Here is a 24,403-nt window from a genome sequence, read left to right as displayed (position 1 = left end):
GGGGATTGGGGGAGAAATCAACACACATGAGTCTAGGTCCTTTGTTGCTGACATTTATTGATAAAAACAGTAGTTTCATTTCATGTTATTTCCTTTTTCATTTCAAGCAAGGAAGTGGATGTAGTTAGTAAGTAAGATATTTCAGACATTATTCTGACACAGAGGAGGAGATACTGGAATTATAATTAGTATCTATGCATGCATTTGTGATTTTGTTTGACCTTCCCATTGCTCACAATTTGAATTTGTTCACACTGCAGATGAGTGTCTCAGTCCCCAAACAAGCTCTCTTTTTCGGTGGAGAAGCAGTCTCCTCATCCGCAGTGAGTGTGGAGAAATCAACACACATGAGTCTAGGTCCTTTGTTGCTGACATTTATTGATAAAAACAGTAGTTTCATTTCATGTTATTTCCTTTTTCATTTCAAGCAAGGAAGTGGATGTAGTTAGTAAGTAAGATATTTCAGACATTATTCTGACACAGAGGAGGAGATACTGGAATTATAATTAGTATCTATGCATGCATTTGTGATTTTGTTTGACCTTCCCATTGCTTACAGTACAAAAAACCAACCATTTGTACACATATGTACTAATAATAATAAAAAGTGAGTGCAACACTGCAACCCATCACCCCGTCGTTCAGTGGTCGTTGATCAGTGGTCCATTGTGGCACCATTCAGAGCACTGGTACAATAGTACCAGCAAGATATGGGAAGACATTGCAAATGTACTTGGATTTTAGGTTGCAAGCCACCCAAAACTTGATCCCAAACTTGTCAGGTTTACTTGCAATATACTGCAGGAAACCCGTCACCCCGTCGTTCTGTGGTCCATTGTGGCACCACTGATCAACGACCACTGAACGACGGGGGTGTGACCCCGCTGATCAGTGTGACCTGACCCCACTGATCAATTGTGATCAAGGGTATATATATGATACAATCTCACTGCACTTAGCCTAACCCTTCATTGCCCTGAAGAATCCTGTGGTGTACGGACCTCCTCTCCAAGGAAAGAAAATGCAGAGAAGACTCACCACCCAGCAGGCGTTGGAAATGATCCTGGCGGAAGTCGACCCTTGTGACTCGGATGGAGAAGACCTAGAAGTTCAGCCGGATTCGGACTCAGAGCTGTCTGATCAGTCTTCCGGTTAGTTTCATTTCATGTTATTTCCTTTTTCATTTCAAGCAAGGAAGTGGATGTAGTTAGTAAGTAAGATATTTCAGACATTATTCTGACACAGAGGAGGAGATACTGGAATTATAATTAGTATCTATGCATGCATTTGTGATTTTGTTTGACCTTCCCATTGCTCACAATTTGAATTTGTTCACACTGCAGATGAGGAGACTGCTTCTCCACCGAAAAAGAGAGCTTGTTTGGGGACTGAGACAGCGAAAGATGGCACAGTGTGGCGTGAAGAACATGTGGGGACCCGTCTCCCTTTCACCCCTATAGAACCGTACGCTGCAGATGGAGAGCCAACGGCTAAGGCCAGGAGAAGTATCTTGAGTCGCCTTCAGAGCTTCCTGTGTTTCATCACTCTTGACATGCTTCGTAGCATTCAAGAATGGACTATTCAACATGCACAGCAAACGGAGCATGTTTGTTGGTTCATGGACCTCCCTGAACTAATGGCATTTATTGCTATTGTCATCTTGCGGGGGGTTTACAGGGTTCCATCTGTAAATGACTGCTGGTCAGCAAACCTGGGAAACCCACAGATAATTGGAACTATGGCACGAAACCGCTTCCAAGACATCATGCAACACCTACGCTTTGATGACAAGTCCACCCGCTGTGATCGAGCAAAGACCAGGTCACACTGGTAGTTACTTACTAACTACATCCACTTCCTTGCTTGAAATGAAAAAGGAAATAACATGAAATGAAACTAACCGGAAGACTGATCAGACAGCTCTGAGTCCGAATCCGGCTGAACTTCTAGGTCTTCTCCATCCGAGTCACAAGGGTCGACTTCCGCCAGGATCATTTCCAACGCCTGCTGGGTGGTGAGTCTTCTCTGCATTTTCTTTCCTTGGAGAGGAGGTCCGTACACCACAGGATTCTTCAGGGCAATGAAGGGTTAGGCTAAGTGCAGTGAGATTGTATCATATATATACCCTTGATCACAATTGATCAGTGGGGTCAGGTCACACTGATCAGCGGGGTCACACCCCCGTCGTTCAGTGGTCGTTGATCAGTGGTGCCACAATGGACCACAGAACGACGGGGTGACGGGTTTCCTGCAGTATATTGCAAGTAAACCTGACAAGTTTGGGATCAAGTTTTGGGTGGCTTGCAACCTAAAATCCAAGTACATTTGCAATGTCTTCCCATATCTTGCTGGTACTATTGTACCAGTGCTCTGAATGGTGCCACAATGGACCACTGATCAACGACCACTGAACGACGGGGTGATGGGTTGCAGTGTTGCACTCACTTTTTATTATTATTAGTACATATGTGTACAAATGGTTGGTTTTTTGTACTGTAAGCAATGGGAAGGTCAAACAAAATCACAAATGCATGCATAGATACTAATTATAATTCCAGTATCTCCTCCTCTGTGTCAGAATAATGTCTGAAATATCTTACTTACTAACTACATCCACTTCCTTGCTTGAAATGAAAAAGGAAATAACATGAAATGAAACTACTGTTTTTATCAATAAATGTCAGCAACAAAGGACCTAGACTCATGTGTGTTGATTTCTCCACACTCACTGCGGATGAGGAGACTGCTTCTCCACCGAAAAAGAGAGCTTGTTTGGGGACTGAGACACTCATCTGCAGTGTGAACAAATTCAAATTGTGAGCAATGGGAAGGTCAAACAAAATCACAAATGCATGCATAGATACTAATTATAATTCCAGTATCTCCTCCTCTGTGTCAGAATAATGTCTGAAATATCTTACTTACTAACTACATCCACTTCCTTGCTTGAAATGAAAAAGGAAATAACATGAAATGAAACTACTGTTTTTATCAATAAATGTCAGCAACAAAGGACCTAGACTCATGTGTGTTGATTTCTCCCCCAATCCCCTCCCTCCAGAATTCCTAGGTAACGACCCAATATACATATGAATGACTAGCCAATTTAGCTTCCACTTCCAGCATTTGACTGCTCTCCGGCTTTTAAAGGTAGAAACGCAAAATGATGACTCCGCGGGGGTCTCAGGTAGAAGCCTTCTTGACTTGACTGCTCTCCGGCTTTTAAAGGTAGAACGGTAGAAGCTGGGAATTCCAGTGTTAAATATAAAGACCAGTGAAGAAGATAACATGTCATTGTTTGAAATTTACTTTATGTTCTTTCCTTTTGCCACAGTGTTGCCAGGACTCCCATATAAAGTTACCAAAACAAAAACAGTGCATAAAGACATGCAAGAGATTAAGAATTGAGGATAAGTAGGAGATTTAAGGCTGCTTAGAAGCTGATCACCCTATAGTGCATATTTAATGACAGATTTTTATCCTTCGTCTTGGTTCCTCCTCAAAAAGCACTGAATACGAAGATATGTGACTCGTCTTCCTACCTTTCCCTGAACTGAAGAAACAGTCCATCTCCACACTAGAACGTGAGTGGGAAACACAGAGGACAGACGTGGGAACCAGTCCCTCCTGCGGTGGGCTGCGGTCAGTGGTTCGGACTAGACACCATCCGGGCCGCTCACTGGGCCGCTCCAACAGCTCCACTGTCTGACCTGGAAGGTGGAGAAGATAAAAACTATACTACAAGGTATGGAAGACAGGTTTGAATACTAAATGTTAAAGAAAACAGAAACTTGGATTTAGCTCAACCTAAAAGATGGATGAAGCCTCCACATCTGAAGACTGAAGCAGTGGTTGGCGTTTAAGGCCTTCATCTCTGGTTTTAAGTGTCACTGAATAAAGGATGAAGTTTATTTTTTCACTGATGGTCGGACTAAAATAAAAGAGTCTCCTAAACCACACAGCTGTTTCCTTTACATATTAAAATAACTGCCTAGAGCTTTCACCACAGTGAATCTGAATAACAGACTCGCGTCCCAGGAAGAGCTCATTAGGAAATGTGTTATGTGGACCTGTGTGTGTTGTATATAAAGTTTGTCCTTTAAGACACGTGAGCTCTGAGTGTGGGGGATTAAATCTATGTATGAATAAAACACACCTGTGCTGACAGACATCTCTGTGCCGCATCCTGCTGCAAAGTCCTGGAGAACGACAGTCAGCTCACATCCACCGGAGAGCTGCAAACAGACGACACGTGTCACACGTCAGATCATCAGCAGTTTAACAGTCGAGCTTCAAACTGAGCTGTGTTCAAAACACACGTTCTGTGCACAGTTTTCACTTTCAGGCATCTTATCTGCATTTAAGCTTCTGAAGAATCCGCTGCTGGTGTCAGAGAAAGAGAAATGTAATCCAACCCTGAGCCAGGACCAGCATCAATCCCTGTTTACACCATAAACAGCAAGAGGAACTGGAATTCAGGAAAAACAGGAAAAACCAGGACAACCACATCCAGTCCTGATCTTTCTTCTTTACATGCAGAGAGAAAGTCATGCAAGTTCCAGGCTAGCATCAGTTTCTGGTGTTAGAAAAGGGAAGGTTCTCCTTCCTGTGTATTATTGTGGAATAGACGGCGCAGAATGTGCACAAAGTCAGGAACAAGGTGCCACAGTCTGGCAGAGGCAGACTGTGGGGGGTGAAGAAGCTGGACCCAACACACGCAAAATAACAAGACGTAATATTAACTGAAAACGAGCCGTTTATTGAGGCTGATCTTAGCAAAGAAAAACTCAATCCGAACCTAAACTGGGCGAGCCAAACATAACAAAACATGAACACAGAGGCCTGGCATGGACACAAGGTGGGACACAGATGCTCCACCAGGCATGAATGAACACACACAGACCAACAGCACACAGGAGGTGAAGGGGAAGTGGAAACACATGGGGAAAACAGCTGACACAAATCAACATAATGACATCACAGTAGAAGAGTAAAACTAAACACAACGAACACAGGAACACGTGACCTCTTCAAAATAAAACAGGAAACATAATGAGACAACAAATGACGCGCAGACATGAAACACAGGGGAGACTTAATACTGATCGTGACACAAGGTCAGAGAACTGCTCTGTGTAAAAACCTGAACCAAGGTTGTTCTCGTTAAAAGTCAAAGACCAGCTGTGCACTCATAGAATGAACTGAAATCAAATTAAACACATTTCTTTAGTTTCTGTTGTTTGTAGAGACCAACTAAACTAAAGTGGACTGAAACAAAACCTCAAAATGAAATAAGACTAAAAGCTGAAAGCAGCGACCTGGATGAACTGGACCAAACTGTGCGATGACTCACTGATACACTCAGTGTATCATAACTGTGTGAGCAAATTCTGCATCAACTACCAACGTCACGCAATGGTTGTGTTATCAAAGTTAATAAATAACAGCAAAGTCATCCACAATTGGAGCCATAAAGTGTTCCCGAACCAGATTATTGCAGCGGCTTCATGAAGCTGACGTCGTGCTGCAACAAACCATAAATGGAAGACGAACTGCTCCTCGATTAAACGTCCGCTGCTGAACTGAAACCTGCTCATTCACAGACAGCTAGAAACAATCTAATCACTGCCAGAACTTAGTGACACTGTCATTAGTCATATACTTCAAGGTGGCGAAACTCATCATTAATAATAATAATAATAATAATGGATACTTTATTGATCCCCATGGGGAAATTACTTGTTTTTCTCTGCATTTGACCCATTCACTCAGTGAAGCAGTGGGCAGCCCACTAAGCAGGCGCCCGGGGAGCAGTGTGTAGGGACGGTACCTTGCTCAGGGGTACCTCAGGGTAGCCGTTAAGTGGATTCGAACCGCCGACCTTCCGATCATGGGGCGACCACTTTACCTACTGAGCTATCCCTGCCCTATATTAAGAGTATTAAGAGTACGGGCGAGGAAAATGTTAGCTTTATGGGGAAAGTTGGGGAATATGTGACTCCTTAAAACTTTACAAGGTTAAATGGACTTGACTGCTACTCAGATGGATCCACTTTCAGGTTTCTGGGCTGATCTCACCTGGACCCACATCATCACCACCCTGGTTGCACTTCCTCCGTGTACTGAGGGACAACAACCTGCACCAGTAGCTGGTGCTGGTCCTGCACAGAGGGTAACTAGCACCACCCAGAACATCAGCGTCTGCCCTCTGCCACCCCTGGAACATAATACATACACAATCCTTTTGCTGTATCCCGTCTCTGGTATTCATGCTTGATGTCCTGCTGTTTCTATTCCTGCACAGCTGGTTTTGTTGTACATGCACAATGACAATCAAAGGCTTTTCTACTCTATTCTGTTCTGTTACACTGAACTCAACACATCACCTTATCCTGCTGCGCATACTTGGACATACAGATGGAGGAGCTGAAGCTCAAGGCGCTAAAATTCTACATTTTCAGAAAAGTAACATGAACTTTTTAAATGAACTGGTAAAGTTTCACTATTCACTGACATCTTTACAATATTCAAGCGAGTGTTTTCTGCTGCTCGTCACCTCGTCTGCTTTGGAAAATGTCAGGGACCGTGTGCTAATGTGAGCAAGCAGCTGGGATAAATATCTCCTAGCAACAAGGACCCTGTTTCTATAACCGTACAGGTGAATTTATACCTGACAGATGGTCTCTCTCACACACACACACACACACACACACACACACACACACACACACACACACACACACACACACACACACACACACACACACACACACACACACACACACACACACACACACACACACACACTCTCTCAGGTTTAAGGCTATGATCATACTTGAACAATGTTATTTGCTCCAGCCTGACACTTGTCACATAGGAGCTGGAAGTGAGGTTTACAACTGAGTTTAATCAGAGACCAGCAGGAACTGGAGATTTTATGTGTTAGAAATAAAAAAGATGCTTTTGCATCACTTTGTTTTGCACATTTAATGTCAACTTAAAGTTAAAATTTGCCCCTCAGTCATGCATGAGTGAAAAACGTGTGAAATAAAGGATTAAGTTCATGTCTTACAGTGTTGCAGCTTTTCTGTTGGTTTTGGAAGTCCCTCGGTTTTACTCTCAGTCTTAGACGTCTGTCTGACAATACAAACTATATATATAAACATCATCAAATACTAACAATTGAGTGTTCTCATCCAGTAGCAGCAATGAAAAAAGTCTGTGTTTAGCGTGTGCCTTCATCGCTGATGCTGTCTGTCATATGACCTCTCCCTGTGCGCTGAATACGCACATGCACGCGCCAGCTTGTGATGATCATATGTTCAAGAAGAGGAAGACGGCGTTAAAGCGACGAGCAAAACAAATGGAACCTGTTGTGTGTAAACAGGAAACTTTCACCACATTCATCAGGACACTGAAGACTTTCTTTCTTACGTCAGCAGCAGCTGAGCAGCAGTCAAACATGAGAGCAGCTGCTGGGTCCTTCACAGATACCTTTCCTAGCTTAAGCCCGACAGAGTTGTTGAACATTTAGGACTAAATGTGCTGTTAATAAAACAAAAAATATCTTAAAGGTAGAAATGAAGATTGGTTCCCTTTATAATCAAACCAGTCCGAAACACTGAACACACCACGGTCCCGCCCCCCCCCCGCTGCTCGACTGTCCCAGGAGTCGTCCTGGTCAGCACTGATCAAATCTGGGTTTCCCCTTCTGAAAACAGCCCAGCACATACAAGCAGTCGTTTTTGTCTTTTTTCATTCTAAAAAATTACTTTCAGGCCATCAAGCGAATGTCTGTTAAACAATGACAGCGGCTTGAACAGGTTGTTTTCTACAGCAGGAAATACTCACTGTTAATGCTCGTTTACGGCATCAACAGTAAAACTGAAAAGGAGGGTGAAAAATGAAAAAGCAAACAAACAATAAATCATTTTAAAAAGCAGGCTGCTGTTTTTGAGATCATACGACTTGAATTCGTCTCAGACGTGAGTTTCTGTGAAGGTGTCAGTGCTGCAGCAGCTTCCAGGTGCTGATGAGAACTGAATCACACAGACCAAGAAGAGTGACACTGACATCTAACATATGGGCAAAGATTCTGGACCACTAATCCCATCTCCAAGGAATCACTTATGAACCTCATATGCAACTTATTAGATTTACTGAAACATCCTTAAACTGCAGCACAGAGCAGTCAAGCTGGAGCTGCTGAGACACATCTGCTGAGCAAACTCAGCTGATCCAAACATACTCGTGCAACGATGTGTTTGCGCAGCAGCCTGCAGATATATGCATTTCAGACACACACCTCGCTAAGACGCTTCACTACACAGTTTGTTCCAGGAGTGGAAGCTGTGAGCAATCCCGAGCGCCAGACTGCAGGCAGCAAGCACACGTCTACGTCAGCAAAGCTCTGAGCAGGCATGTGCACGTCCAAGGCTGAGGTCTGAACACCAGGGTGCACTCTGCTGGTAATTTGTCCTCATAAACTCTGGAAATGTATTTAGTCGTCTTTTCGTTTTTATACGGCGAGTAAGTCGGTGCTGAAGTTGTAACTTTTAGGGTCTGAAACAGCAGCTCCCACTTGATCCACAGCTGAGACAAATGAAGTGACCCCTCACTTCTCTGTTTGATTATTCATAGATTTCTGTAAGCGTCACACTGATCTGTGCCGAATGGAAAACTAAGTCCAGAGGCGATGCAATTTCATGGAAACAGACAAAGCAAGTGTTATCATCACTGTCATTCCATGAAATGTGCATCAAACACTAATATATTCACACAAGTGTTTAATGAACATGCAGAATACTACACTGTTCCTGAAATGTGGAGACCAGCACCGCGGGGCAGCTGCTGTTGTGATTTAGAGCTACAGATTACAGATGCAGTCCTGGCACGCTGCTTTTCTTTATATAAGGAACCACGTTTGCATCAGGGTGTCGCAAGAGAGAAGCCTGACCCACAGCAAACAGAAAACACAACAAAGGGAGGAGGAACATTTCACAAGCAAAACTGTCCAAGGAGGAAGGTGGAGCAGCAGCTTTGTGTCCACTTGGATGGTTAGACTGATTAAACACCTCAAGCTGACAGGATGAGATTCAAACATAATTACCAAACTTGCTAGCATGCCCCGACAATTAGTGTCTGCTTGTTTACCTCCTCGACACAGTTTGAATAATGACCAGAGACAAATTGTGTGGGCTGAACCACAAGTGACAAGTCGGGCGGAGGACGTTCTGTGCTGGGACACCGCTTACTTAAAGCAGAAGAAACAGTCTGATTGGCTCGTTTTGTCAGGACCAGACACAGTTTAAACAAGCACACATTAGACACTCAAATCACCACTGAAATCTCCAACTGGCCAAGGTGGTGTTGTGGAAGCAGAACCGCATCACTGAAACCAGCAGGACCAGTCAACCATTGTACTGGCAGCTGTAAACAAACAGGAAAACCAGCCTGAAACGTTTTCGTCCCCGTCCTGGCTCCCACACGCGGTCGTCATATTTCCAAAAAAGAAAAGAAAAATGTTTTGATGCATTTCTTTGGCTTTCGTTGCTGTGCTGAACCATGAAACCAGAGTTCATACCAAACCTCGCCTGTTATTTACTGTTCCAGCACTGTGCAGTGAGGACACATCAGCGTGACCGAGTGTGGCAGCGCACTGAGTCAGGACGTTAAAATAGTCACTTCTTCCCTCTCTAAACAGCAGTTTAGCACAGATGTAGTTAAGAAGTTAAATAAGGGACTGAGCCCACGAGTGTGTTTACACTGTTTATTCTGAGCCACTGGTCTGCACACAATCAGTCTGGACGCTCACTTTTTTATTTATCCTGTCTCCACGTAGCAGCTAATGGTCCATTTCCTCCCCGTCAGCCTGCCGCACAAACACTCACACACCCTGTTTAACCATTAATCTCCCTCCTTACACATATTCACTTCTGCAGTGAACCTTTACAACACTAAGTGAAAGTGAGCAGGACCCTCTGAACCTGCTCATACAATCGGCTACACATTCAAGCTGCAGGACTTGCAGGACGCAGCGTGTCCACGCTACAATAATGAAGGAAGAACAGACGAGGTGAATCCTTAAATCCTCAAGAAGACGTTTTTCACAAGCTGGAAAAGAAGTCGCTGCAGAAGTGCCCCTCTCCATAGAGCCCCGTGTTAAACTGTCAGAACTGTGACTAATCCATGTGGACACTACTAATGAGATGATAACAAGATTAGCAACAGAAGAAGAAGAAGTGTTATTGATGTAGGCCAGTTTATCGACAGACACACACACACTGCTAGCCGGAGTCAGTGATCTAGTCCTCTCAGGTATTTAAGCAGTCAGCTAATAAAAGCTTCAGTGACATCACTGTGGCTTTGTCCATCATTTATATACAGTCTGTAGCATTAGCGCTCCCCACAGCAGCTTTTTCCACCTGCATCACAAACATGCAGGTGGGGAAAACAGCAAAACCAGCTCTGCACACAGAAAATGACCCTAACCAGTCTGCACTGTAACTGCATCCTGACTCAGACGGTGCAAAGTTAAACACTTGAGCAGAAGCTGCCAGAGCTGCTCTCAGGCGCAGGGTGACAGTGCAGCAGCAGGATGATCACAGTGTTCACTCTGACCAGGACAATGACCTCGTCCAGCTCCTTGTACTCACTCTGCTGCTGTCTTTGAAGAGTTTAAAGTTCATCCACTTTGGCATGTCGACCTCTGCTCGTGCGTCTCCCTCTGACTCTGTCGCTCTCGCCGTCTTCAACAACTCCCTCACTTGTGTCTGTGAACACGCCCTCTCTCTCTCTCTCTCTCTCTCTAGACAGCCATAGCTTTGTGCTTGATGGGAATGCCACTCAGCTTGGGTGTGTGTCTGTGTGTGCGTGTGTGTGTGTGTGTGCGTCTGTGTGTGTGCGTCTGTGTGTGTGTGCGTCTGTGTGTGTGTGCGTCTGTGTGTGTGTGTGTCACTGCATTCACATTTCTCCACTTCCTGTAATCTAGTGAAGCAGTAAAATAGTCAGTTGCAGGACTTGTAGTGCGTGTGTGTGTGTGTGTGCCTGTGCGTGCGTGCGTGCATGCGTGTGTGTGTGTGGGGAGTGGTTAGAGAGCACATGCAGATGAGTGTGTGACACCACAGTCATATGATCAGCAGATGGCTGCTGTGAGGCTTCGGTCTGAGTGTGAATGCATTCGATTCATGAGAACACGTGTAAACAGTTGCTGCTGAGGAAGGACGTCCTCACCAAGTGATCCGGTCCAACTTTTATAGACATTTTATACATTTACAATCTTATATTTTGATTATATATTAAAATAGTCCAGACACATTTCTAGACGTGTCTGGACGTACTGATAGTACCAGTGAGTGTCTTCATGGACTGGTGCAGTCATGCTGGGACAGGAAGGGGCATTCCCAAACACTCCTCCCAAAGCTGGGAGCATCACATTGTCTGAACTGGATTGTAAGAGTTGCTTTCAGCGGAGCTGAGGGCCAAGCATAGTGCTGGTGTGCTGCATCTGAGAGCTGGTATGGAAATCTTGGATGCAGCTGCTCAGCCACAGAGACCCAGTCCATGGAGCTCTCTGCACACCGCCCTCAAGCTTCTCTGAAGCCTGGAGGTTACGAGTCTGCAGAAGGTCAGATCTCTGAGCACTATGCACCTCAGCGCCCACTGACCATGATTTTACGCAGCCAATCACTTTGTGGTTGAAATGGTGTCATTCTCAGTCCAGTCCACTTTGTTATAATACCAGTTACAGTTAACTGTGGAGTATTTAGTCGAGTTGTTGCACAGGTTGCATCCTGGCTCGGTACCACACTGGCATTCACTGAGCTCCTGAGAGCGACCCGTGTAATTGTGAAGTGTAATTTTACTTATGGCACTCCAGACACTGGAGATCATAGCTAGCAGCTATGCAGTGAGCTGTATGCTAGTATGCCTCCATGCTCACTATTGTCTCCATTACTATTGTCACTGCTATTATTAAGCGGCCCGTCCAACTGTTGTTTGGGTCTTCATGCAGCGTACATGGATCAAAGACAGGAGGATTCTGCTCTGAGGGGTTTGTGTCGTAGGCACTGATTGGTTCACCGCCAAGGCGTACACTTCCTATGATAACCCAGCCCAGGTCAAATCTCCCGGCATCAGGCAGTCGTGAGGGTTGTTGTTCTGTCAGTGGATTTTATGTACGCTGATATATTCATCTCTGCACGTGCAGACTGCGAGGACGCATTACTGCGCCTGGCTTAGAAATGAGAACCATGTTCAATTAAAGTAAAAGTTCAGGATAAAAACGTGTCTTCACTGCTCTGACAGCGGAGCAGTGAAGACCAAGTCATCAGCCGCTGGAACAATGCTTTAAATAACTAAACCACAGTGACTCACTATATCAAAGCAACATCACAGAACGACTCCAGAGACTGACTTATATACCACGACGTTAGAGATGACCTCGCTCAAACTAGATACATGTAACTCAGATAACCAAGTTAAAATGAATAAAATGACCGTTTCACAACTAAATCGATGTAAGAAAGAAATCAGCTCAGTTTATGGATAAAAGGAAAAAAATAATCATGACTATTGTTTGCAAACCTACAATTTCCAACCTTAGATTTGTGACACTGACAGTTTGTCAGAACTAAACGACGCAGCCATTTGCGATACTTACAAGAGGCTGCTTAGACCCATGAGAAGTGCCTTTTAAATGAGCCATAGAAGAAGAAACCCAGCTTACCACAGGAAGTTAAAAACTACTGTCATGATGCCATCACATCAAACTGGTGAGGCTGTGTTTAACCAACAAAGACAGTGTGGCTGTGTTAAACTGTGGTTTGGGCTGCCTTTGTCTTCATTTAAAACAAAGAGCATAAATATGACAGAGCAATCCCTTACAAGCTTCCATACATGATGAGGGAGTGACAGACCCATGGTGTAGATGTCACAGGAACAACAAGGAGCCAAGCTGTCCTAAGAGAACCCTGACAGGCCCCCTCCACCTCAGTTAATCTGTCAGTGTGAACGTACGTGCCAGTTTGTTGTTATGTGTTTAAACTAATCTGGTGGCAAAAGGAAAGTTTGAAGCCTAATCTTAAAGCAGAGATCGTGTCCGTGTCCCAAAGCGTCAGCTGTTTCCACACAAGTCTGAAAGTTGGAGGCTCTGCTACTCTAGGAACCACAAATACATCGACAGCGTGAGAGCGAGGTGCTCTGTTGTGGTAATATGAGGTCTTTAAGATAACACGGCCCTGATCATTCAAGACAATGGACAAGTCAGATTTAAATCCTTTCCAGATTCAACAGGGAGCCAGAGAAAGAAGCCGAAACAGGAGAAATAGGCTCTCTCTTTAGTCCCTTTCAGTACTGTTATATACTTTTATGGAATTTTTCTAGCACTTTACAACCCTGAGCAGCCTGTGCTTGGGCGAGGCTTTAACGTGTCCTGTACCCACACTGATAATGGGTCCCATTCATCAAAAAAAATTGCATAAAAAGCTTAATATCTCAAAAAGTATGAAAGTTATCAGCACCAAAAGATATAGCTGGCGTTAGCAGAATGAGCAGAACAGCTTAAAGTTTGAATGGTGAAAATCGGATAAAAACTGAGGGAGTAGTGAAGCGGCAAAGAAACGGAGCAACTAGAATAAGGTAGAAGAATAACGAGAAACAGGAACACAACAGTGTGATTGGCTCACGGCAGCAGTGACTCAACTCTTGCTGACATCATTTTAAGATTGTAATAACAGACTTTGGAAACCCCAGTGTTTCCGTTTTTATTGAATAGTATCCCGTTTGTCTCACTGCACTCTGAAATGAAAGCACAGCACAAATAAACACCTGCAGTTAAAAAAGAAACTACGGAATAAATTTAGATTTCATTTTAGACCAAACCGTATTCTAACCTTTGACTCATCAGTAGCACCTTTGGCAGATATAACAGCTGAACACAGCCGAGGCTTCTGTCTACAACAGACATCAGATCTTCTCCCACATCTGTAGCAGAAGTTCCCATAAACGTGGACCTCGTAGGCTGCTTTGCTTTCCCTCTTCTGTCCAGTTCAAACCAGCTCGATGGGGTTTCAGTCTGGAGGCTGTGCTGGACACTCCACGTTTGCAAGCTCACAATCTTGTTCTTGTTCCTGAGGTAGTTCTGGCACAGCTTGGACTGATGGTTTGGGTCATTATCTTGCTGTAGGATGAACCCCCGACCAACTGGGTGCATACCAGAGGGTGCTGCATGGTGCTTCATGGTGCTGTGGTAGCTGTTTAGGTTCAGTCACTGACCCTGGATCAGCAAACAGCCCCAGACCATCACCCTTCCTCCTCCATGTTTGACGTTGATGCCACACACTGTGGAACCGTCCTTTCACCTTCTTGACGCCGTACAAAGATCCTGCACGATGAACGAAAGATTTCAAGTTTTGATTCATCAGTCCATAAAACCTTCAGTAGTCCAGTGTGGCTGTCTTAACAAGCCTCTTTGTTTTATTCTGGCGTCTGGCCTTCTTGCTGCAGCTTGAAGTCTTCACAGCTGAGACTTTCTCACTACGACCACTATGAAGCTGCTTGAAGCTGTTGTCCTGTGAGCCGCCGTCACACAGCTGCTAACTCTCAGAAACTTGTATGTAAGTGCAAAGCCTGATCAGCTTATTTGCCGAAATCAATTAACTTAAAAATGTCTGTGACAGTTTGCTGAAGTGTTTACAGACTGCACACAGCCGCCTGCTGCCAACGATCAGTCAGGTTTGAGGCGTACATGAGAGTGAAAATCCAATACCACACGGTAGAGTTACCAACCCTCTACATAGAGCAGTGTTTCCCAACCTTTTAGAGCCACAGCACATAGGAAATTCACACATCACCAAACAAAAATGTCCCAAAAAGCAAACTGGTCCCTGCCTTTGTCTTTGTCCCCTGAATTGGTCCCTGCGCAGCAGGCAAAGCGGGATTGGCTCGGTTTGTCCCCAGTTACCTTTCTTCCCTTCTTCTGACCACTACTCATGCTGGGCCTTCATCTGGGTTGGAGCTTTCTCCAGGACTGGGTCAGACTGACTACTTTATCTTTTCTAGGGACACTACTTCTTGCTTACAGCCGTTCACTTGCATGCTCTTCCTTGCGTGATTGACTGAATATTTAAAAAACTGCAAAGACAGTTCCCAAAGAAAAACGCAGCCTGAGTGACAGATTGTAAGAAGCTTTCTAATGAATTCAGTCACATTTCACACATATGAAGTAATGAGATTTGATTTGAGAACATTTTAGTGCTTCAGACTGCTGATGGAGAAGTTTGAGAGAACCAATGAGTACACATTAAGAACGACTGCTGTACTGAACAAACATGTCTGCTCAGATCATTGATTTAATACAGTTGTCTCCACGATACACAAGGGATTGATGCACTTGTATGATAATAAATCCCTGCGGGTCAGCAGAGCCATGGGAACACAACAAACGATTACAGCATCAGCCTTGACACATGAGCAAAAAACAATGTTTCATTGTGCTTCTGGGGAAAATACTCGTCCAGCAACTACAATCATGAACTGCAAGAAAAGACAAACAGCTCTAAGCAAAGGACTTTAGCATGAAAACTCACAGCACTGTCCCTATTTTACCACCAAATTACAAAACAGCTCAATGTAAAGACTCGGAAACCAGAAATAAAGACATGTGACTCTCACGGTTGAAGCTGTGAAATAAATCAGAGCAAACTGCAGGACAAAAGCTTTTTTACTTCTGAGGTTTGGTTTTTTGGACAACAGCAGAGGAGGCTCCAAAAATAGGCAAGCTGGAGTTTTCTAAATCCTAGAAACAATAAACCAGAGCAGAGCAACAACACGCCCACACTCAGAAAGGACTGGAAAAACTCATTCTGTTTTCATTGGACAGAAAGAGGTGGGGTCCACACACATGTAAAAAACACAGGTCAGAGCGTAGCTGCCTGTGGGATTGATGGCGTATACATGCACAGTGTGGACGCATGTTTCAGACAAACCGAGTCTGGTGTGAGTCTGTGTGTGCTGCTGACATTTAGAGGCGAGCCAGCGTGTAGGCGTGAGGGCTGCACTGTGAAAAGGACACACCATGTAACTCTACAGCAGGAGGCCATGACTGACATCTGTGTCAGGTTTTCCATGTGTGTGTGTGTGTGTGTGTGTGTGTGTGCTGACAAACAGCCAAGACAAGAATCGCACCAAACTCATGTCTACGATTATGCCCTTTTGATTGTTTGCTCATATTCACTGAGCTTCCTCATATAAGGAGCTCATCCTCGTGATGAAGTAAACATTTTTTAAAAAGGAAAAAATAAAACAAACCGCCTAAAAAGCTCTCAAGATGGAGATCTCGTAGCAGAGGAAAGGCTCAAGAGGCCAAAGTTTTTTCTGGCAGTGAACGTGTACGAACACACCTCCACCTGCGACTGACACAGACGGAAATGAGACTATCATCTATCTGTGCAGTTGACCATGTGATCCTATGCTTAATCATCGCTGACAAACATAAAACTGAGCTGCAGCGAATGTGATGTCATCAGTGCACAGAGTGACAACAGTTTGGAGCCAAGTGTCCGTCCTCAGTCTGAGTGTTTGTGTCTATGGCTTCGAGTAACTGGACAAGTTAAACATAAGAATGTGAAAAACAGCGATAAGATAAGACCTGGATTCTGCACCTTCATACAGCTAAAGCAGCAACACAAAAGGTCTTACTTTGATGTCAGAGGCTGCCTGGTAGGAGTCCGTGCAGGTGCCTGCACACAGCCTGAAAAGGGCTTTCACAACTGATTGTTTTTCTGGCAGCATTGTTGATGACTTCTCGTTCACATGTGTGAACTGAACACACACTCCAAACAGTGAGCATGCCCAGCCCCTGCTGCTGCTCATTTAAGCTGCACAGGAAACCCTGTAGCGCTGATACAGCTGTGGGTCGTCAGCTCGTCAGTATCAGATGCTCAGCGACGGTGTTTCCTACCTTGTCGCTGTCTACAGTGTTCTGGGATGTCCTGGATGCAATTGAGATGGTGTCTGGTTGGCTGCTGCCGTCTCCCTGACTGTCTCCGTCTTCACCTCCCTCCCTGCAGAAACACACAGCACAACCAGGATGAATGTGAAAGGTCTTACTGACGAGGCTAACAATCATTTTTTACACATTTCATATCATTCCATGTCCTCTGTATGTCCTTTTGGTCCGATTCCCGTTCCACCCAGCAGAAATGGCTAAGCTAGCTCTACTCATGTGATGCTCATGTGATGTCACAGAATGGGTTGCTGTTAAGTTACAGGACTTTATGTCTGTGGCACACTTTAAAATAACTGCTGTTTATCTGAAACCTGTAATTGGATCAAGACAACGACATGAATACAAACATTGGTCTTCATTCATCGTGTAAATTAGAACCCATTCACTTCCTCCTGCTTATCCAGTTAAGGGTCAGGGGGCCTGGAGCCTCTCTCAGCTTCCACAGGGCAAGAGGCGAGGCACACCTACGCCCAGTTTACGGCCTAACCCCACTAACTGCATGTGTGTGGACTGCAGGTACAAGCCGGAGTACGCCCACACATAATGCTCCACACAAACCCACGATATTCTTGCTGTGAGGCTAACACTGAGTCATCGCGCTCAATGGTTAAAATAAACGCTGCTTATTTCTCTATTTTTCAGCAGCTTCAGTCTTCCACATATCTGTGACGGTAATAACAGGACAGTCCTACCGCTCCCTTTGTGCCCACGCTTGTGTTTCTGTCACGGTGAATCCACGGTAAATGGTAAATGGTAAATGGCCTGTATTTATATAGCACTTTACTAGTCCCTCAGGACCCCAAAGCGCTTTACACATCCAGTCATCCACCCATTCACACACAGTCACACACTGGTGATGGCAGCTACATTGTAGCCACAGCCACCCTGGGGCGCACTGACAGAGGCGAGGCCGCCGGACACTGGCGCCACCGGGCCCTCTGACCACCACCAGTAGGCAACGGGTGAAGTGTCTTGCCCAAGGACACAACGACCGAGACTGTCGGAGCCGGGGCTCGAACCGGCAACCTTCATCCATCAATCTGTGTGCTACAGTGTACTATAGTAATCCCAGCAAAAGTATGTGTTTCTTCACCTTTTAGCATTATTCCTGGGTTTGGTCAGTGCTGGTGTTTTAGGCAGGTGAAGCGGCTCCTTAAGCGCCCCCTTCAGGTGAGTCATCCTCTCCTGGATCACCTCCCTGATGTTCTTAATCCAGTCTTGTTTAGCTTCCATACTGGATGCCTGGAGAAGTCACAGCTTTAATATCCCAGCTGATGAAAGCAGAGAGCCCAGACTTTCGTTTACATTTAATTTCACGTACTTTCAGCACAGTTTTATTATCAGAGGATGGGGTTCTTCCAGCCCACACAGCAAATTTACAAGGGTCGCCCTCAATGTGCTCAGTCACCCCCAACTCTGACGTCTGCGGGAAGAGTAAGGGAGGGGGTACAGTTAAAGCAACAATGGCTATTTCTACATGTATGTGGACACAAACACAGCGAGAACATCAGTCGTGGCTGAAACCACCCGCTCACCAGTAGTCTGTTCTTGTACTGGTACTTGGTTCTGCCAGCTGAGTCTTTGATCTCTTTGCTAAAGACCAAAGAGAACTCAAACAGGAAGAGGTGCCGGTCCCTACCCTTCCTGATGAGCGAGCGTGGATCCCAAACCTGAAAACTGTCCTGCAGGATCAGCTCACCCTGCACCTCCAGGTTCTCCTCAAAGCCTACAGAAGAGCCAAGCATGAACAACCATGTTTCACATCAGTGCTAGGAGGAAGTGTGCGAGGACGGTCTCTTACCCTCTAACATGGCGAGATGCATGGCGTCGTTTGCTCTCTTAGGAACGCTGAGCATCACCTCCAAACCGTCTTTGATCTCTCCCTTTCCCTCCTCGCAGCAGGACAATAACTCCTGCAGGAGGACAGGACGAGATGTTAAAACTGATGAAAGGGGATCGATCTATAAATATTTGCTCCATTTAAACCACACGTTCTACGAGTTCCCACTCAGCGCGTGGGCGGATTCACCCACACTGGTTCTGTTCACCTTTAGCAGTAGTTGGTACTTGGTGATCCTCTGGACCGGTTTGATGAGGTAGGAGGAGATTGAGTTAGCCAGTCCTCGTCTCTGCTGAATCTCCTGCACACAGCAGAAATGTGTATATTAAATGTTCAACGCTTGTAAACGTCAGTGCAACAGCACCATCTGCTGACAGAAGAGCAATTACACACTGTTTGTGCGTACAGGGAGAAATGACAGCATGCCACTGAGTCTATTTGTCTTCCACATGTGCTCGACAAATGAACCCGGCACGCTGAGTGTAACACAGCGAGTGTGTGTTGATCCAATCAGCTTCTTTAGTATAAAAACAGCATCAGGTACACTGAAGGAGCTTTTAATGGGGTTAAAAAACCGTGACCATACTTTGATTTCCAAAAAAGAGGCCGATTGGTCCAGTCATGAAAAACTTGTAGCTCAGGCAGTAGAGCAGGTCATCTACTGATCGCAAGGTTGGTGGTTCGATTCCTGGCTTCCTCTAGCCTGCATGCCAAATATCCTTGGGCAAGATACTAGATAGCAACTTGCCCAAATTGCTATCCAATGCAGTATGGGTGTGAATGGGTGAATGCACAAGTTGAGTGCTCAGAAGAGTAAAAAAGCGCTATATGACATATTTAAACGATGCCTCCTCGGTGCGGTTCATGAAATAAAACATGTCACTCAGGCTTTTACAGCAAGTGCAGAAAGAGGACGATTGGTCGCCCGAGTTTAAAGGAGCCCAGAACGTGCCAGCTGATGCTGTAAAAATGCTAAACAAGCATTTGCAAATGAAACTGAGAAATCTGACTCGTTCTTAGAAAAGTACATCGTCATTTATAAAGTGAAGCTTCCTCCTCTTCATCAGAGTGTTTGGGAGCTGCAGTCAGCTGCTCTATGTTTTCACAAGCTGTTCAGTAACTAACTCAGCAAGTGTCCTGCATCGAAGCCACTTTAATATATCAAACATAAGACAGATGTTAGCTTCACAAACATGGAGATACAGATGTAACATGATTTTATATTTTTTCCCAGAACAATCAAACGTCAATCAAAAGAAGCGTCGATGGTGCTGTGATACTCACATCAAAGAAGGTGCCTGCGTGCTCCAGGATCAGCTGGCTGGAGTCTGGTTTGTTCTTGCAGTAATCCACATATATGTGGAACTTATCAGCCTGGAAAAGGAGAGGAGGCAGCTTTACGTCCTGCTTACACTTACAGCTACCTGGGACGCCAGTTCAGCTCAGTGTGACACGTGGCCACAGTGCAGGTTTGACTCACACCTGCAGTCCTTTGTCTTTCCCCCTCTCTCCCCACTTTCCTGTCTTTCATCACTGCTCAACCATCCAACAGCCGCATAAAAATGCCCCAAAATAACCGTGATAGAATAAAACAGCTGATACTGTGTGTGCACACTTTGCCGATGAAGGTTAAACAGATAAGAAGCATGACTGCAGGACAGTGTTTCATGCATTCACTGAGATCCTGTCTTTGCTCTGCTTTAATGGCTTCTTAAATGGCTGTTTTATTTTTTGTGTTGCCGTGTGGGCGCTGCTGACCTTCAGCTGCACCGAGCAGCAGAGCTGTAACATAAAAACCTCTCCACTGCAGCCACTCTGTGCTTTGGATGCTGCATTTTAAATCTTTTTCTTGCTTGTTCTGTTCCTGGTGAGCTGCAGAGTCACAGCTCCATCATTTCTTCACTGTGTGCCAGTTTCCTGTGAAGATGGAGGTGCCTGTAACTGCCCAGCATGACCTCGAGCACAGTCATTTGCTCACACTGTGCCCAATCCTAGCAGTGCTTCATGTGAACAGACCGAAGCCTCGCTGTGGACAGAAGCAGTCCTACCAGAACAGATACGCTAACTCGCTGACCACAGCGCCATCTTCTGTTTTGTTGCAGTATCACACAAGAATACAGCCTCCTTTCAACTTTGATGTCACAGCTGTCCTTTCTTCATATTCTGCTGACAGCTTTCAGGAAGTTTAGGGGCTAACCTGCTCTTTGAATGTAGTCCCAGCCTAAAATAACACTTACAATGTCGTCACTAGGAGCTACTTATGATACTCGAAAGCTTTCTGAACAGTGTTTCCACTGTGACTCTCACCCAGGTGACAAAGCAGTGACCCACGTCCTCTGGAAGCTGCTCATAGTTTACCAGCTCCTTTAGGAAAATACTGCAAAGACACAAACAAACAGACTGTATATTTTTACTGTAAATCACTCAAGTAACACAGACATTGTTCAGAATGGTGATATGTGAAACCTCCTGTGAATGAGTTTAAAGCGTTGCTGCTCATTGAACTAATGCGTGGGTTTGTGCAGGGACCACAAAGAGATGAGACACAAATGAGTTTGTCGTGGACAGCTGGGGGGTGTGGCCCATGCATGAACACACACAGTATATTAACAGGGTTCAGAGCTCAACTGAACACACACACAGACAGCACATTCAGCTGCAGACCTAATCTAAACGTCACTCACTTGCTGTGGAAGTCATATATCTCCTGCATGTTACCAAATATGATGTGCTCTTTGTTAGCAATGCCAGGTGGGATCTCCTCTACACCGTTGGTCATCTCCAACAGGTACGTCTGACGGGCACACAGAGCCGTCAGCCACACAGCACAAACGTACTAATGTCCACAAACAAACTCGCTCGTTGTTCTCACCTCTAAACACTCCTGAAGGTCTCTGACGTAGGTCTTCTCTGTCTGCAAGAGCTCTGCCATGATGAACCTGAGACAGGAAAAGACTTGAGACTAAAACGCAAACCAAAGACTGATCCTCAGAAACACGTGACGGCAAAACGACTGAAAGCAGCACAGCTGTAAGGATGCATTCACGTCACGTCAGTGTGCAGACTTTGGTTTAGCTAACGTGTGACGCTTCCACAGACAGCAGCCACTCTAACAGAAGACAGCTGAAGTCACTGCAGTAATACCCCCACCGAATCTGTATGTATCATAACTTTGTGTTGTTTTCACACCCGTGACCTGTACAGGAGCAGAGGCGACCTCGTCTGTGGAGTGGATGTGAGTGGCTGCGATCGAACGAGGTGAACTACTGTAGTGACACATGATGATGACTCGGTCCTCCTTTCTTTCCAAACTCACTCTTTCTTCCTGGCAGACTTCCTCTTCTCCTCGTTGACCTCATGGTTGGGGTCACGCAGTTTGACCTCCGGGTCATCTGTCAGGCTGGCAGGGATGGTGTCCAGTTCCAGGTCTTTGTTGTCCTGCACAGAGAACATCATTTCTGCCAGTAATCAGAAGATGTTTCTGGGACTGCACTGGCACAAGTGTGTGTTGCTGTTTTCACCTCAGAGCTCATTCCCAGGCTCCTCTCCAGGCTCTCCTGGTATTTGCCCATCCGTGCAGAGAAGTCACGGTACCTGCGGTCCACCGTGCTCACCCAGCGCTTCAGCTCCAGCACGTGGGCGTGCCCCTTCTCCACCAGACTGTCTGCCAGCTGGATCAGCAGCTTCACCTTCTCCTTGGTTTGCTGCAGGATGTTGTCAGACACACAAATTACAGAAGCTGAGGAGTCGCTGATGTTCAGCATCCCTACGTGGCCCTTTGTGAAACACACTAATACCTTGTGGGACATTTGTAAGTACATCTTTGAATATCTCGTATCTGTTGTCAGGTCCCACTCTGTGTGGGCTCATTATGACCGCATATACATCCTTCTGCACAAAGATGAAACCAGTGGATGTAGCTGCTTCTCTTCTGTCACGCTGGAGATGATTCACTGCAGGTGTTCACGTCTATCTGTGGAGTGTCTGCATTTATCAGTAACTCCAGTTTTAGCAAATTTAGAATAGAATAGAATTCAACTTTATTGTCATTGCACACGCACAGGTACAGGGCAACGAAATGCAGTTTGCATCCATCCAGAAGTGCTTTAGTGATATAGATATATTACAACATATATTAGCAATAATATAGATATGTGAGTATATTACACTGGCTCCCTGTAAAATATCGAGTTTAAGATTGAAAGTTTTTAATAATATGGCGCCCTGTTATTTAAATGAACTCCTCAACATGTGTGACAACCAGCACAACCAGGTCTGGAAGCACAGAGGAGCTCGGGCAGCAGCAGCCAGACTGGAAGAATCTGCCAGAGGAGACTCGTACGTCAGACTCGGTTCAGTCTTTTAAATCGCGTCTTAAAACTCACTTTTTGACCCTGGCTGACCCTGAGTACCATCAGGCCTGTTTGATGTTTTTCTTGTTAATTCACTGTCGTCTTATTTTTCTGAATTTGTTCCTCTATTGTTTTCTCTTGTTTTAACTGATGGTGAAGCACTTTGGTCGACTCTGTTGTTCTTCAGTGTGCTCTACAAACACATTTTGAGTTGAACTGTAACATTTTCCCATGTTTGACCAGGAAATCCTGCTCAGAGTGTTTAGTTTTATTAGAAGCAGTTAACAGTCTACTCATCCTCTAATATTAATCACTATTTTCACTATATTCAGATTCTTTCCTGATTTTGCACTCTTTACATGTTGAGGGTTGATTATAATCATCCCTCAACTGCTTGAAAGCTGTGAGGTGTTGATGACCCAGCACCACCTCACCGCTCTGCTGTCAGACTCCCACGTGTGAAAGTGGAAAATTACCAAACAATTGATGCAAACCAAAACTTTAAGCCTAGTAAAGTCAAAAGTTTGGGCACGCCTTCTCCTTTAATGGTTTTTCTTTATTTTCATGATTATTTACATTGTAGATTCTCATTGAAGGCAATGAACACACACATGGAATTATGCAGTAAACAAAAAGTGAGCTGCATGAGGTCGTCGCCTGAAATGGTTTCCAACAGTCTTGAAGGAGTTCAGAGATGCTGAGCACTTGTTGGTCCTTTGCCTTCACTCTGCGCTCCATCTCATCCCAAACCATCTCCACTGGGTGTAGGTCAGGTGACAGTGCAGGCCTCCATCACTCTCCTTCTTGGTCAAACAGCTCTCACACAGCCTGGAGGTGTTTGGGGTCATTGTGCTGCCCTGACATGTGGCTGCAGGATGCTGTGGTAGCCGTGCTGGTTCAGTCTGCCTTTAGTTTGGAATAAATCTCCAACAGTGTCACCAGCAAAGCCCCCCCCACACACACACACCATCACACCTCCTCCTCCATGCTTCACAGAGGGAACCATGCACGTAGAGACCATCGTTCACCTTTTCTGTGTTGCACAAAGACACGGCAGGTGGAAGCAAACATCTCCAATTTGGACTCATGAGACCAAAGCACAGATGGTCTAAAGTCCATTCGTTGTGTTTCTTGACCCAAACAAATCTCTGCTTGTTGCTTTTCCTCAGTCGTGGTCTCTCAGCAGCTGTCTGACCATAAAGG

At 45.1% G+C, this 24,403-nt stretch overlaps 1 protein-coding gene across 2 annotated transcripts in view; it reads right to left on the bottom strand.

Annotated features, from left to right (window-relative positions):
• kalrna (kalirin RhoGEF kinase a) overlaps positions 1-24,403 on the bottom strand; it is a 154,342-nt gene that overhangs the window by 39,958 nt on the left and 89,981 nt on the right. For both annotated transcript variants that reach the window (XM_026144911.2, XM_080290743.1), the window contains exons 27-40: positions 22,370-22,552; positions 22,165-22,286; positions 21,721-21,787; positions 21,533-21,642; positions 21,156-21,225; positions 20,133-20,222; positions 19,057-19,149; positions 18,810-18,921; positions 18,544-18,734; positions 18,330-18,431; positions 18,102-18,250; positions 16,961-17,063; positions 4,157-4,235; positions 3,543-3,710 (exon numbers count right to left, since the gene is read on the bottom strand). In XM_026144911.2, coding sequence (XP_026000696.1) covers positions 3,543-3,710; positions 4,157-4,235; positions 16,961-17,063; positions 18,102-18,250; positions 18,330-18,431; positions 18,544-18,734; positions 18,810-18,921; positions 19,057-19,149; positions 20,133-20,222; positions 21,156-21,225; positions 21,533-21,642; positions 21,721-21,787; positions 22,165-22,286; positions 22,370-22,552 — 1,639 coding nt within the window. The remainder of the gene's footprint in view (positions 1-3,542; positions 3,711-4,156; positions 4,236-16,960; positions 17,064-18,101; positions 18,251-18,329; positions 18,432-18,543; positions 18,735-18,809; positions 18,922-19,056; positions 19,150-20,132; positions 20,223-21,155; positions 21,226-21,532; positions 21,643-21,720; positions 21,788-22,164; positions 22,287-22,369; positions 22,553-24,403) is intronic.

This window comes from Astatotilapia calliptera, chromosome 16, assembly GCF_964374335.1.
Source record: "Astatotilapia calliptera chromosome 16, fAstCal68.1, whole genome shotgun sequence".
Taxonomy (NCBI): domain Eukaryota; kingdom Metazoa; phylum Chordata; class Actinopteri; order Cichliformes; family Cichlidae; genus Astatotilapia; species Astatotilapia calliptera.
This window is presented reverse-complemented; position numbering and strand designations above follow the sequence as displayed.